Source organism: Haliotis cracherodii, unplaced genomic scaffold (genome assembly GCF_022045235.1).
Source record: "Haliotis cracherodii isolate W230 unplaced genomic scaffold, xgHalCrac1.p SCAF_18, whole genome shotgun sequence".
Classification (NCBI taxonomy): domain Eukaryota; kingdom Metazoa; phylum Mollusca; class Gastropoda; order Lepetellida; family Haliotidae; genus Haliotis; species Haliotis cracherodii.
In genome coordinates this window covers 2576926-2593445 of record NW_027266273.1, presented here as the reverse complement: position 1 = coordinate 2593445, position 16520 = coordinate 2576926, and the positions used below count along the sequence as shown (strand labels likewise).

Here is a 16520-nt window from a genome sequence, read left to right as displayed (position 1 = left end):
CAATATCACGGCGGGGGACACCAGACATTGGCATTGTAACCATGTCGGGAATCGAACCCGGGTCTTCGGCGTGACGAGCGAACGCTTTAACCACTAGGCTACCCGATACGGATTGTATCAACATGGCGGAAGGACCGTAATGTTCCTGGAAAGGATGTGAAATGGAATATTTTATTATGGATGGAAGCGATGACACAAAAAACACATGCCTCATAGATTTTAACGGGTTGAATATGTTCCGTAGACCATCTTCAAAGGTCCCGAGTAATCCACGTCGGTCGAACGACTTGACCTGTTGGAGGACAGAGGAAGACAAGCAGACGTCCCATCTCACGTGGCACGTGGCACGTGGCACGTGGGTGAAATCATTCGACATCAGGAACATGGTTGCAGCGCTGACCAGTAATGTGTATAATAGATGAATGTGTATAATCGACTACTAGTTTGGCCCACTCTCTATTCCCGATAACATGTAAAGATAGCGGGATACGGCTGTAATATTGGATCCGTTATGCCATCGTTATCTCTGCCTGTTCCTATTGACATGTGTGTTAATCCGACTTCTTGTGAGCGGACAGTCTAGAAATCTATAATATTGTTGACGAGAGTGTTCACCAGCATTGACAATATTTTGTGTGGTTATAACTTCTGCTTCTACTTTGTCATCCTAATAGCAAGATTATCACATAACTAATCGTTATTCACCAGCTAACGTTATATCGGCATGAATATAACTAGATCTTCCCATTCCGACAAAACAAACCAGGATTGATCCGTAAACATGACCCCACTCAAGCAGCCTGGAGCGGCATCACCCCCAGAAGGTACGTCTGTCAATAAAGTATGTAAGAGGATGGCATTTGTCATAGCTTGGCTACATCATTATAGATCACCACCACATGTCCAAGGTTGAGGATGACGATGTCTAGCTTCACGCGTGTCAGTGGGATAGTCTGGTGGTTAAAGCGTTCGCTCGTCACGCAGAAGACCCGGGTTCGATTCCCCACATGAGTCCAATGTGTGAAGCAATTTCACCGTGATATTGCTGAAATATTCCTAAAAGCGGCGTAAAACTATGCTTACTCAGTCCAGATGTGCACAGCAATGGTTCAATTTGATAGGGCTCAGGTCTCAAGTCTTCACTATGTGGCATATCATGGGCAACTCGATTCGTAATATAATTACACTGTATTCAACTGATGCTAAATTGGATGTGATTGAATAAAAATGCACATACACATGGGTGGGTTTCTTCATGACGGTTGCAAATATCAAACATGTGCATCTTGATGAGGGTTGAGCGGAGGATGGAGGTCCTGTGGCGGCTACGACATTGTCAGGTTCCGACATTGTCAGTTTCCGACGTCCCCGTCCTCTGTCCCGGATTGCCTGTATGCGCCGAATGCGAGACTCACATGCGATGCTAAAACAGCCATTTGTATAATCAGTGACCGACCTGGGCTTCCCTTACATTACTTCATCTCCATAATAAACATGTAATCAACTCCCATTTTGTCTTTGTAACACATTACATACACTGTGTTGTGACGACTGTAGCCAATACCCAGCTTTTGTTGTGTATAGGAATCTTTGCGTCACAGAGTTTTGGGGTCAAAATTCGCAGTGTTTACTTACGTCCCTTATACGTGCATGCACCTGTGGTCGCGGGTTCTAATAATAGATTCATCCTAATTATGTTTCTAGGTTTGTCAGCATTATAACCTGGCTCATGGGTTTCTTCAAAGTGATAAATGTCTAAGACAAGCATCACTTTGAGCTTTCGTCCTGCCTCGTTGGTATATATATTTAATATTTGAGTTATTATGGGAGGAACGCCTTGTCTTAGACAATATATTGACTCGGAAAGCCGAAGACCCGGGTTCGATTCCCAACATTTGTACAATGTGTAAACCTCATTCCAGGTGCCCTCCCTCTGTCATATGGCTGGACTATTTCTAAAAGCGGCGTAAAAAGCAACACACACACCTACTTTCGAACCAGAATATGTACTTAGTTTAGGTGAGTATGCTGGGTTATAGCTGTTTGTGGAATTTGATAGCAAACTCATTACTGGATCGTTATGTCTGATAAAACAAGAGTTCGAATATTTAACTTTCGTTCGCAATCTTGCTCGGTATTCATATGATCCTATCTAGTCCAAAATCGCAATATGCTGCCCAGTATACATATGCATGTGACATATCCAGTGATAACTGTATACATGGTTATGTGTTAATGAATATATTCCGTAAGGCTTTTCTGATAAGAGCGCTTTATTGCTCTACGGTATTTAGAGGACGAGGTCAGATTTCGTGTTGGTGTATGCTACTGAGTGAGTGAGTTAGTCGTGTTTAACGCCTTTCATCAGTATTCAGCTATGTAACGGCGTGTCATCGTGATGCGAGAAGAACGCCGGAAGGGATGCAGATCTCAGCCGTTTACCACTTGGGTGAAACCCACGTGCATGGCGCTGTCAAACGCAGAAACATAATCGGATTCGAACCGACGATCACATGTTTCTGGCACACCCAAGGGAAGCAACTCTGCACAGCAAATTGTGGTACCTAAGACAAACTCTTTGTTTGTTTAACGCCACACTCAGCAATATTCCAGCTATATGACGGCGGTCTGTAAATAATCAAGTCTGGACCAGACAATCTAGTGATTGATGTCATGAGCATCCATCCACGCGATTGGGATACGATGACATGCATCAGCCAAGTCAGCGAGCCTGACCACAAGCATAGTCGCCTTTTACGACAAGTATGGGTTGCTGAAGACGTATTCTTACCCGAATACTCACGGGTCTTAGACGACTGAATCATCCGCACTCCATGCTTGAAGTCTAAAGCCTATCTCACATCTAGAAAATGGTCTATTCAGTAAGTATAACTTGATATTACATACATTTGTATAACCACCCATTTTTTGTTGTTTAAAATTCTGCTCATAACGGAGAATACCATTGCTAGTGCAATCGTTTGTTTTAATAAATGTCCGGATAAACGAGTCATTGGTGCAGAGTGATGTAGTGAGTGAGTTGGGTGAACCGTTTTTAACAGCATTACAGTTGTATCGCGGCGTTTCAGCTTGATGTGGGAGGAAAGCCTGAAGTGATGCAGATCTCAGACGTTTACCACTTCAGTTAAACCCACGAGCATGGTATGGTGCTGACAAACCTAGAAACATAATCGGGGCGAACCGTGATTCGAACCCACAATCATAGGTTTCGGACTTGCCCAAGGGACGCAACTCTGCACAGCGAATCGCGGCACCTTATAGACGAGTGGGCCACTCGCGCCCCCAGTTATGTTGTAAATACAGATAATCACTCCTATCAATATCGTTCGATCAGCGAGGTTTCCGAACAACCTAGTTTTCTTGTTTGTTTGTCTCCACACACTATTAACACCAAACGGGCGTCGGTTAAAGCGTTCGTTCATCACGCCGAAGACCCGTGTTCGATCCCCGACATGGGTACGTTGTGTGAAGCCTATTACTGGTGTCCCCCGCCGTGATATTGCTGGAATATTGGCAAAGGCGACGTAAAGCCATACTCACTCACTTTAACGCCAAACTCAACACTATTCCAGCTTCTTTCCGGTGTAGTCATGTGTAATGTTTCTCCAAAGTATTTTTTTATATTGTTCAGTATTTTGTTATCTGTTTTTCCGTGTTTAGTTGTTGTTTGTGGGTTGTTGTTGTTGTTGTTCACGCGTGCGAATAACGCGTGTTACATTCATGTACCTTTTAGTGAACACACGAGTGTGCATTATTTGTGTAGACGGGTCAAGGCCGTAGTTAACTTTTTTTACAGGGGACGGGGGACAAATATTTGCACAAGTATCACTTGTCCCCAACTTGATTCAAATAAAACTTTTTTCTATACAAAATCTAGGGGGGCAACTGCCCTCCCTGCCCCCCGGCTGGCTACGGCACTGCGGATTGATGGGATCATGGTCGGGTCGTGCTTCGAGATGGATATGTCACTCGGGCTTAGATTTATATGGTAAATAACTACAGAGAACACCGTCAGTAAATGTTGAGTTATTTATATAGTTGGAAGCGATCTGTCAGTCCCTTGTGATAATTCATCTGAGGCGTTATTGGAGTCAGACAGCACGGAACACGCAACACTGAGCAGCAATACTGCAGCTATATTACGAGTGCCTGCAGATAATGGTGCCGAGACTGCACGAACAGTTCAAACACCGTGACACAGAAGACACGTAGATTGCGCATTGAAACCACGTGACAGGCATAAAACCCATGGTGAATCCGGGTTGAAATGGACCGCTTCCGTGTTCTAGTTGTAGAGCGTCCGCCCGGAGAGCCGCAGTTTCGGGGTTCGGCCATGCACGTCATACCAAGACGTTAAAAGATGGTACCTGTTGTTACCCTGCCTGGCGCTCGGCATTAATGGGCTAAAACGAGGACTGGTCCTATCGGAGTCAGTATACTGTGTCTGAGTGGGGTATTCATGTCAAACTGTGGCATGGTATGTCTGTGGTATATCAGTGGGCTGGCGCTATAAAAAGATGCATTCGTCCGGACTAGTACAAGCAGCTACATACACACACACGCACACGCTGATGCCAATATTTCAATGTTGAAATATATTTTTCTTTTCTTGCAAAGAGAGACAAATCGATAATTTTGTTAGCCCAAAGCTTATGAGTGAGTGAGTATGATTTTACGCCGCTTTTAGCAATATTCCAGCAATATCACGACAGGGGACACCAGAAATGGGCTTCACACAATGTATCCATGTCGGGAATCGAGACCGGGGCTTCGGCGTGACGAGCAAACGCTTTGACCACTAGGCTACCCGACCGCCCTCTTAAGCTTATGTGAAAGAATGGTAAGACTGAGATTTTCAGAAAGAATGCATAACCATGCTTATCGATGTGTATCTCTTTGCAAGAGAAAAAGAAGTTAAATACATTTCACCATTGAAATATTGGCATCCGCGACCAGATAAACATTTCATGGTATCTAGCGTTCTGCACTGGGGCATCCGGACTGTACCAAAAGGGGTTGGCGCCGGCTCATATCGTACCCCGGCGGTGGGGACAGTTGCCATTGTACGGATGATTGCGGCGTTAAACATTAACAGCTTCGTGAATAAATATTCAGCTATGTAATCTTGTCACAGTGCGTCAGTTGCCACGAGAGGAAATCTAATGTGACAAGAGTTTGAAGACGTTTACAGTTTTGTTGAATGCAGCGTGATGACAAACCAAGGATCACAAACGGGGAGAATCTTCGATTCGAACCCAGCGGATCCTTTTGGAATACAAAGGACAAAACTCTTAAAAAACTAACTTGTATACAGTTTACTGTTTACGTATTAGATCATGGCTCCCTTGTCTTTGATCGTACATAAACTAACTGAATTGTTTGTTAACAAGACTTGGCAATGGCGGAACTTTTTTTGTTCATTTGATTAAACTTAATAATTGAACTATTTTACGAAATACGTGTACCACCAGCGTATATCGAACCAGCGAACTACGTTCCGAAAGCTGACGAATGTGTGTTTCTCAAGCCGAGTCGCCAAAGAACGAGAAGCACGTGCCAAAGGCACTGGGAACAAATTTCACGTGCATCAAGCAGAGGCGACTCGCACAAGTCTTCCCACCTTTTAATACAGTGTTCTACAATATCTTTTCAAAAAAGGTTATAAAAAAAATGTTGTTTTAACATTTTGGCTGTTTGGGTTCTTTGAATGAATGTCAGCCATGGTTTAAATAGGTTAGGCCACGCGGCGCCGATGTTTAATCGTTGAAATGGTTAGTTAAACACCTCAGCGCCCCTTGCCTCGGGGTTTAACTGACCATTTTCAACGATTAAACATCTGATCCCACTACTTACAGTAGTAACAGGAGTGGGAGTTCTTGAAAAAAAAAGCAGGCCCTGTTACATCGTCTACTATCATTCTAATGATGAACATGATAACAAAGAGTGAGTGAGTTTTGTTTAACGCCGCTTTTAACAGCAGTCAGGTTGCATCGTGGCGTGTCAGCTTAATGTGGGAGAAAAGTCCCAAGTGATGCAGGTCTCAGATGTTTACCACTTCGATGAAACCCACGAGCACAGGTATCTGGTGCTGACAAACCTAGAAACATAATCGGGGCTAACCGGGATTTGAACCCACACTCATAGGTTTCTGAAGTGCCCAGGGGACGCAACTCTGCACAGCGAATCGCGGCGCCACCCGTGCCCCCCAATATACAAAGTTGAAATAAAGGTCAAAGTATGCAATGTAATAGTGAAATGTTACGAAAAGACGTCATGTGAAAAGAAAGAACAATGTGTACTAAAGAACGACGAGCCATTTCTTCTATCGACTGTACCACGTTATACGAATACATACATACATGTTTTACGCGACAGACAGCAATATACCACCAAGGCTGAACTGCAACGAGCTTGATGGACACAAACCAGTGTTCGTCAGCGTGATCAATGACGACGTCTTCGTGATCACATAGGCATTTTGACCTCTAAGCCTCATTTTAGTAGACCGCCTCCGTGGTCAGGTAGAGCGTCTGTTTGGCAAGCCGTTTTCACATTTATTACTTGAGTTACCGTTATCTTCAGTAGTTTTAAAGATATCTTGAATCATATTGAAGATATTTTGAATTGAATTGAAGAGATCGTGATTTCCATTGAAGACATCTTGAATTGTGAATATATCTTAAATGCAGTTAATTGAAGATATCTGCAATAATATTTAAGATATCACGAAATGAATTAAGGATATGGTAAAGCTTATTGCTGATATCATGAAAAGAAATGCTGATATCTTAAATTCGATTAATTTAACTATTTAATTCGACTAGTTCCTGCACAAGTTGGGCATGGTAGCCAGACAGGAAGTATTTGAAGATATCTGTAAATCCCGCACTTTTCATGTTATATTACAGATATCAACAACTGATATAAAGATATCTTCAAAATTACTAATGTTATCCTAAATTTGAATTTTTATATCAGAAACGGTCATAATTAAAGAAATGTTGAATTTAATTAAAAATATTTCTATTTAATTAAAGATATATGTATTGCATTTGTGATTGATTGATTGATCATATTTTTGGATATCTTGAATTTATTTCTAATATGATTATGTACAGTAGGATGGTAATTGTTTAATGATATCATAGATTCATTTAAATGCATTATCACGAAATATTTTGCTGATCAGTAATTGTATTATGGAATCAGAAATAAATTCAAGATATCTTTCATTATTATTTTTTTATATATTTCGATAGAATACCGATATCTTTAAAACAATTGAAGATATCAGTAATTTCGTAATAAACGCGAAAGCGGCTTGCCATACGTCCGCCCTGAGAGCGGAAGGTCGGGGTTCGATCCCCGGCCGCGCCTGTCCATCATCATACATGAGGTATAATTGGCATAAGTAGTGCGACCTGAGGTCATCACCATGCAGTAGCCAATCAGCTGTCTCAGTTTTCTTCACCAAAATGAGATTTACAGTATTTATCGTGGTCAGTTCAAGGTAGGTCAAATATCAAACCTAACTTGAACCACCTGTTAGATTCAGCTTAATCGGGTTATTTCAAACAATGCAATGCGACTTTTCACGGGTAAAACCAATCGAACTTTATTGTGACGTCATAGACATGTGACGTCACAAATCGCCGGTCTCATCGACAGAAGCGGGCGTCTTTGCTATCTGAGGACGTGTCTCTGTAGATATGGCGAACTTACTTCACCTGAAAACCTCCTCCAACTCTTCCATGAACTTGGCCTTCGGTAAGAAATTCATGTGTAAAGAATTGGACCAAGTTGATAGCTTACATTTTCAGTTTTCACGCTGCATCCTGTTCTTAGCGACTGTAAATGGTGGATTAGCTTAATGGTTTGTGCATTTTGTCACACCGAAGACCCGGTTCGATTCCCCAAATGTGAAGAAAATATGAAAGAAATTCTTCGTGTCTCCGCCGTGATATTGATGAAATATTGTTTGAAGCGGCGTAAAATCCTACTTGTTCACCCTTGGCAGCCAGAAGTTTGCTTTATGTGGCCCAAGGGTAAAATCGAGTTAAAACTGTGGGAGATACTCTGAAAATGCATGCAGTTGCTGAGATTTATCAACACTTTCTTTCCCCGACTGCAGTTTATTATGTCTTGTCATCATACATTGTGCATCCTCCTGTATTGTGGCGCTTTTGTTATTAACTGACCAAAAAAGAAGATCCGGGGTAGAATAGGTCTTCAGCAAACCATGCTTGACGTAAAAGGCGACTATGCTTGTCGCAAGAGGCGATTAACGGGTTCGGGTGGTCAGGCTTGCTGACTTGGTTGATGCATGTCATCGTATCTCGATGATCGATGCTCATGATGTCAGTGACTGGATTGTCTGGTCCAGACTCGATTATTTACAGACAGCCGTCATAGGTATAATATTGCTGAGTGCGGCTTTAAACAATAAATAAACAAACAAACAAACTTAAGATATGATGTGAGTGGATTCTTTCCATGTCTATGAATGGAAGATTCCCACAAATATTTAGCTCATCTACCACTCAGATTAGTGTTTATCATTGCTAAAGAAAATCAAAATCACCATCGGCTAACTCATGGAAAATGCATCATTCTTCAAAGAAGGTGTTGATATTTGTCTACCGTAATAAGTTTGTATGTAGGTTCCTTCTGACCTTCCCATATCAGTGTTTAGTAACACCAAAGTGTGGCGCCCACTCCCACCCCATTGCATGTGGTATGCCATCAACTCCCCCCATCCATGTGGTATGATATCAACTCTTGTATGTCCCCCAATCATCCATGTTGTTTGACATAAACTCTTGTCTCCCCCCCCCCCCCCCCCCCATCCCCATCCGTGTGGTACGACATCAACTATTGCCTCTCCCCCGCCATCCATGTGGTATGACATCAACTCTTGTCTCCCCTCCCTCAACCATGTGGTATGATATCAACCCTTGCCCCCCCCCCCCCCCCCACCCCCCACCCCCCACCCCCCACCCCCACCCCCACCCCCATCATCCAATCATCCATGTGGTATGACATCAACTCTTGTCTTTCCCCCCATCATCCATGTGGTATGACATCAACTCTTGTCTCTCCCTCCACTATCCATGTGGTATGACATCAACTCTTGTCTCTCCCACCACCATCCACGTGGTATGACATCAACTCTTGTCTCTCCCCCCACCACCCATGTGGTATGACATCAACTCTTGTCTCCCCCCCCACAATCCACGTGGTATGACATCAAATCTTGTCTCTCCCCCCACCACCCATGTGGTATGACATCAACTCGTGTCTCTCCCCCCACCATCCGTCTGGTATGACATCAACTCTTGTCTCTCCCTCCACTATCCATGTGGTATGACATCAACTCTTGTCTCTCCCCCCACCATCCACGTGGTATGACATCAACTCTTGTCTCTCCCCCCACCACCCATGTGGTATGACATCAACTCTTGTCTCTCCCCCCACAATCCACGTGGTATGACATCAAATCTTGTCTCTCCCCCCACCACCCATGTGGTATGACATCAACACGTGTCTCTCCCCCCACCATCCGTCTGGTATGACATCAACTCTTGTCTCTCCCTCCACTATCCATGTGGTATGACATCAACTCTTGTCTCTTCCCCCACCACCCATGTGGTATGACATCAACTCTTGTCTCTCCCTCCACTATCCATGTGGTATGGCATCAACTCTTACTACCTAAACCTCTTCCCCACCCCCACCCCTAATTTCCCCTTCTTGCCAACAGTATTAAATGACATCCATTTCTCCCTCCTCTCCTTCATTCACATGGTATCATTCACATGGTATAAAATCCAGCTAATATATTTATTCTTGCTCTCCCAGGTCCTCCAGCAAGTTCCTCTGCATCCATCTCAGGGCCACACAATGCTGCTGCTGAACTTTGGAGAGAACATCTCCAGCCATCTGACATGGCCAGGACCAGTGCCACCCCAAACACCACGTACAACACACGGGGATCGGCTGCCGACATCGGAACGTCAGCCGGTGCCGGGTCCCAACCAACTGCGGCAACAGAGCCACCAACACTCGTTGGTCAAACCATCAATGGCTACTACTTCGAGGGGGTCATCGAGTTGGGTGGGTGTGCTAGGGTATACAGGGTGAGGAAGGACGGGGTTCTTTACGCCGCTAAGGTCTCCCTACACACGGCCAGTGATGACAGCTTCGCAGTTCGCACCTGGGTAAACGAGTATGCAGTTTTAAGATCCATAGATCATGAAAACATCATTAAGGCATACGACCTGTTCCGGTGCAATATGAAGATGTTCATGATCATGGAGTACTTTGAGGCATATGACATGGTATATTTTATCCGCAACTTCAGTGTTAAATGGAGACAGGAGAACCTGAAACCGATTGCCAAGCAGATTATGGCAGGTTTAAATCACTTGCACAATAACAACATCGTGCACAGGGACATCAAGCCAGAAAACATCCTGATCGGATCTGGGAATGAGGTGAAAATAATCGACTTCGGCGGGGCGATACGACTGCAGCAGCAGCAAACGCCTGAGGATAGGCACGTGACATGCTCCACGTCCTACTTCGCCCCACCGGAAATGCACAGAGGAGACGCCCGTGCCACGTCTAACGCTTGGATCAAATCCTTCGACATGTGGAGCACTGGTGTCACCCTTTATACGGCCTTAGCTGGGCGGTATCCGTTTCCTTTGGGGTCGGATCGAAAAATAAAATCTTCCGTTTTTGACCAGGGGCCAGACTTTGGTGTACTAGGACAAATAGACACCAAACTTCTATCCCTTATGAAAAGGTGTCTGGACACCAACCCTGAAGGTCGCATCACGGCCAAGCGTGCCATGCACCACAGGTACTTCTGGAGAGGGGCTGTGGATGTCATTTCGTCTGGTTTGTTTCAGTGTTTTGGGAAATAGGTTTATAGTTACAGAAACGATTAGTCCAGACACCTTTATATCCCAGGATCCGCTGGTCGTGGGTTCAAATCCCAGACAGGCCCCGATTATGATACTTGGTCTGTCAGCACCATGTCCGTGTGAGACGGGTTGTACAAAAGTGGTAAACGTCTGTGACCAGCGTCACATTGGGTTTCTGCCGTCATGTAACTGAAATACTGTTTGGTGGCGTTAAACCGACCAGCCTTCATATCCGGGGTCCTCGTAAAGATCACCTAGGCGCGCCAGAAACCTATGATGATGAGGTTTGGATGGAGGTTCGCCCTGATGGTGTTTCTAGGTTTGTCAGCACCATACCCGTGTTCGTGCGATTCACCAAAGTGGTAAACGTCTTAGACGTGCATCACTTCGGGCTTTTCTCCCACAGCAAGCTGACACGCCGTGATATAACTGGAATACTGTTCAAAGCGGTGTTCATCACTCATTCCTTCATATCCTTGACCTGTGGAGATGTCCAACCTGGCTTGGTCCGTCATCGGTCTGCTTGGCAATAGGTGCATCGTCAAGCATATTTACCAACACTTACAACCTTACCTATACAAAATAGACACTGTGAAGCACAGAGACCTGTGTAATTCTCTTCTGGTGAAAATAACCTGCGCTGCTTCACAAAGATGTGTATAATCCTATACTGGTGAAAATGGACACTGTGGTAGCAAACCAATGTTTGTAAATCTTCTACAAATGGAACTGGACACGTTTGAGCGTAAAGGTGTGTGCAATCCTCTTCTGGTGAAAACGGACACTGTGTTAGCAGAAAGGTGTAAAATTAGGCACTGTGTAAGCACAAAAGTGTGATAGCACGAATGTGTGTGTAATCCTCTACTGGTGAAAGTGGACACTGTGGTATCACGAAGGTGTGTGTATTCCTCCACTGGTGAAAGTGGACACTGTGGTAGCACGAAGGTGTGTGTATTCCTCTACTGGTGAAAGTGGACACTGTGGTAGCACGAAGGATTGTGTATTCCTCTACTGGTGAAAGTGGACACTGTGGTAGCACGAAGGTGTGTGTATTCCTCTACTGGTGAAAGTAGACACTGTGGTAGCACGAAGAATTGTGTATTCCTCTACTGGTGAAAGTGGACACTGTTGTAGCACGAAGGTGTGTGTATTCCTCTACTGGTGAAAGTAGACACTGTGGTAGCACGAAGAATTGTGTATTCCTCTACTGGTGAAAGTGGACACTGTGATAACATGAAGGTGTGTATATTCCTCTACTGGTTAAAGTGGACACCGTGGTAGCACGAAGGTGTGTGCATTCCTCTACTGTTGGAACGGACACTGTGGTAGCACGAAGGTGTGTGTAATCCTCTACTGGTGAAAGTGGACACTGTGATAACACGAAGGATTGTGTATTCCTCTACTTGTGAAAGTGGACACTGTGATAGCACGAAGGTGTGTGTATTCCTCTACTGGTGAAAGTAGACACTGTGGTAGCACGAAGGTGTGTGTATTCCTCCACTGGTGAAAGTAGACACTGTGGTAGCACGAAGGTGTGTGTATTCCTCTACTGGTGAAAGTGGACACTGTGGTAGCACGAAGGTGTGTGTATTCCTCTACTGATGAAAGTGGACACTGTGGTAGCACGAAGGTGTGTGTAATCCTCTACTGATGAAAGTGGACTCTGTGGTAGCACGAAGGATTGTGTAATCCTCTTCTGGTGAAAGTAGACACTGTGGTAGCACGAAGGTGTGTGTAATCCTCTACTGGTGAAAATGGACAGTGATTTCACTCTTCTAGTGACTTTGGACATGGTGTAGCAGAACGTCGCGTGTAATCTACTGGTGCTTATCGACACACCGTGGTAGCAAACCGATATTTGTAAATCTTCTACAAATGAAACTGGCCACAAAGACATGTGTAAACCTCTATTTGTAAAAATAGACACTGGGGTAGCACAAAACCCAAAGGTGTGTGTAAATCCTGTACCTGTGAAAACGGAAGCTGTGGTAGCACAAAGGTGTGTGTAAACCATATACTTGTGAAAACGGACACTGTGGTTGCACAAAGGTGTGTGTAAATCCTGTTCCTGTGAAAACGGAAGCTGTGGTAGCACAAAGGTGTGTGGAAACCATATACTTGTGAAAACGGACACTGTGGTAGCGCAAAGGTGTGTGGAAACCATATACTTGTGAAAACGGACACTGTGGTAGCGCAAAGGTGTGTGGAAACCATATACTTATGAAAATGGACACTGTGGTAGCACAAAGGTGTGTGGAAACCATATAGTTGTGAAAACGGACACTGTGGTAGCAGAAAGGTGTGCGGAAATCCTGTTCCTGTGAAAACGGAAGCTGTGGTAGCACAAAGGTGTGTGGAAACCATATACCTGTGAAAACCGACACTGTGGTAGCACAAAGGTGTGTGGAAACCATATACTTGTGAAAACGGACACTGTGGTAGCACAAAGGTGTGTGGAAACCATATACTTATGAAAACCGACACTGTGGTAGCACAAAGGTGTGTGGAAACCATATACTTGTGAAAACGGACACTGTGGTAGCACAAAGGTGTGTGTAAACCATATACCTGTGAAAACCGACACTGTGGTAGCACAAAGGTGTGTGGAAACCATAAACCTGTGAAAACCGACACTGTGGTAGCACAAAGGTGTGTGGAAACCATATACTTGTGAAAACAGACACTGTGGTAGCACAAAGGTGTGTGTAAACCATATACTTGTGAAAACCGACACTGTGGTAGCACAAAGGTGTGTGGAAGCCATATACTTGTGAAAACGGAAGCTGTGGTAGCACCAAGGTGTGTGGAAACCATATACTTGTGAAAACGGACACTGTGGTAGCGCAAAGGTGTGTGGAAACCATATACCTGTGAAAACCGACACTGTGGTAGCACAAAGGTGTGTGGAAACCATATACTTGTGAAAACCGACACTGTGGTAGCACAAAGGTGTGTGTAAACCATATACTTGTGAAAACGGACACTGTGGTAGCACAACGGCGTGTGTAAATCCTGTGCTTCTGAAAACGGACATTGTGGTAGCACAAAGGTGTGTCTAAATCCTGTGCTTCTGAAAACGGACACTGTGGTAGCACAAAGGTGTGTCTAAATCCTGTGCTTCTGAAAACGGACACTGTGGTAGCACAAAGGTGTGTCTAAATCCTGTGCTTCTGAAAACGGACACTGTGGTAGCACAAAGGTGTGTGTAAATCTTGTGCTTCTGAAAACGGACACTGTGGTAGCACAAAGGTGTGTATAAATCCTGTGCTTCTGAAAACAAAGGTGTGTGTAAATCTTTTGCTTCTGAAAACGGACACTGTGGTAGCACAAAGGTGTGTGTAAACCCTGTGCTCCTGAAAACGGACACTGTGGTAGCACAAAGGTGTGTATAAATCCTGTGCTTCTGAAAATGGAAAATGGTAACACAACGGCGTGTGTAAATCCTGTGCTTCTGAAAACGGACACCGTGGTAGCACAAAGGTGTGTATAAATCCTGTGCTTCTGAAAACGAACACTGGTAGCACAAAGGTGTGTGTAAATCCTATACTAGTGAAAGCGAACAGCGTGGTAGCACAAAGACAGGTGTAAATCCTGTCCAAGTGAAAAGGGAGACTCTGGTGGCACACAGACTCGTGTTATCCTCCACTGGTGAACTTGAACACGGAGGTAGTTCGAGCCTGTGCAAATCCTATATACATGTACGTGAAAATGGACACTATGGTAGCACAAAGATGTGTGTTATTCCATCAATTGTTTTCTCGGCCGAAATGTACCGCGATTATTTCTGACCATGCATTAATCATTATGGACAAGTCATATGGAACCTCTAGTAGTGTACTCAGTTCAGTACAAATAGTCCCGATTACAAACATGTTTAACGATAATATGCTTCATGATACCCTTAAGAAGTAAAAAATAACTCAATTCAGGGCGATAAAGGTGCTCTTAAAAAAACCAATATGCTTGAAAGGAATTTAAAAACCCCAAACCGTTTTACTATTGTGATAAACACTTCACAATTTGCCACCTGAGGTGTTATTGTTATAGATTATTTGTTTGCAAAGTTAATAGCAGTGTAAAAAATAAATATTTCTGTTGTATAGTAAAATATATTGTTATGGAATTTTTATCACAAAAATAAAGGAATGCCAAAAATACAGCACCACTTGACCTATTTTAGTCACGCCCCCTGTGGATCGAAGTCTGGGACCCGGGCCAGAGGCCATTGCATGTTGGAGTCAGAACAATGAATGAGAACATCTGAATACCACGTGACTTGCTGGGTGAGTGCATATTGTTACACTCCGTAGTCAGCTATAGTCCGGTATTCGAATCCATGGCATGCAGGCAAACCAGTGACTGAAAACATGAACACGATCCACCCCATTGGGATACGGCAGAGACCATATCTCTGGATGCGGTTACTAACTACCTGTCACAGAGCCACCCGATCCTCAGTTTAGTTGTTTTTTACATCCAGCATGGGGTTCTGAAGGACCTGTCCTGACCTGGAATCCATCTGGCTGAACGAGAGACATACTGCCATTTAAACATCTCCATATACCCCCAAAAGAAGTAGGATATTCGAACATAACGGTGATTACAGAAATACGAAGAGGCTCGAGTAATGGGTGGATAGGGAAAAGGAAGGACTATGTGTAACATGACAACAGAACGTGTTGCCGGTGTTTTGTGAAAGTGCAACCAACCAAGAAGGACGACAGGGCGGGGTGTGTGTGTGTAGTCAGAAAATGAACGTTTGAGATGACTTGATCAATAATGGGACATGCTCCACGACTGGTCGAACATTCGTTGATACGACAACAACATTTTGTGTCTTCTGAAAACTGTTTCAAAGTCTGCAAATCAGAGACTGAGACACGTTGAACAAACACACTGGCTTCCTCTCGCTGAGTCCAACCAGTTCGAGCATGCCAATAGTCCTTGGGCGTTCAACATATTGTAAGACTGCCTCCGTGGTGTAGTGGAAGAGCGTCCGCCCGGAGTGCGGAATGTCAGGGGTTCGATCCCCGGCCGCGTCATACCAAAAGACGTTAAAAGATGGTACATGTTACCCTGTCTGGTGCTCGGCATTAAGGGGCTAAAAGTGCAATAATCTTTGACGCGACGTTGAACGCCATTTCTCCTCACCTCATCACGTTTCCTGATGACGGCGCAAGTACTTCATTCAAGCGATAGTAGAGAGCGTACGTGTTACTGTTGATAACGTAAATCAACAATACTTATAGCTCATAGCCTTACAACAACCACATTGGAGCCAAAAGGCTGTCAAATCGCTCTGAGCTATTAGTATTGTATATTTTAGTCAATTCTTAAATGATTTGAACCGTGAAGATCCGAGTTAGAATAGGTCATCAGCAACCCATGCGTGTCGTAAGAGGCGACTTTCGGGATCAGGGGGTCAGGCTCGCTGATTTGGTTGATGCATGTCATAGTATCCCAATTGCGTGGATCGATGCTCATGATATCAATCATTGGAATGTCTGGTCCAGACTGGATTATTTACAGACAGCCGTGATATAGCTGGAATATTGCTTAGTGCGGCGTTAA

The 16520-nt window shown here is 44.2% G+C and overlaps 1 protein-coding gene across 1 annotated transcript; it reads left to right on the top strand.

The window, feature by feature from the left end:
- The first annotated feature begins 7730 nt into the window (after positions 1-7730).
- LOC139465998 (uncharacterized) lies at positions 7731-10949 on the top strand. Its single transcript, XM_071248013.1, has 2 exons — positions 7731-7788; positions 9880-10949. Exons 1-2 carry the CDS (start codon positions 7731-7733, stop codon positions 10947-10949), a joined length of 1128 nt encoding a protein of 375 aa, XP_071104114.1.
- The last annotated feature ends 5571 nt before the right edge of the window (positions 10950-16520 follow it).

What these genes read in the sequence shown, in the direction of transcription:
- LOC139465998 (XM_071248013.1), top strand. Translation starts at nt 7,731, where the DNA reads ATGGCGAACTTACTTCACCTGAAAACCTCCTCCAACTCTTCCATGAAC. An exon ending in TTCCATGAACTTGGCCTTCG is followed by an intron (nt 7,789 to 9,879) that starts GTAAGAAATTCA and finishes TTGCTCTCCCAG; the next exon opens with GTCCTCCAGCAAGTTCCTCT.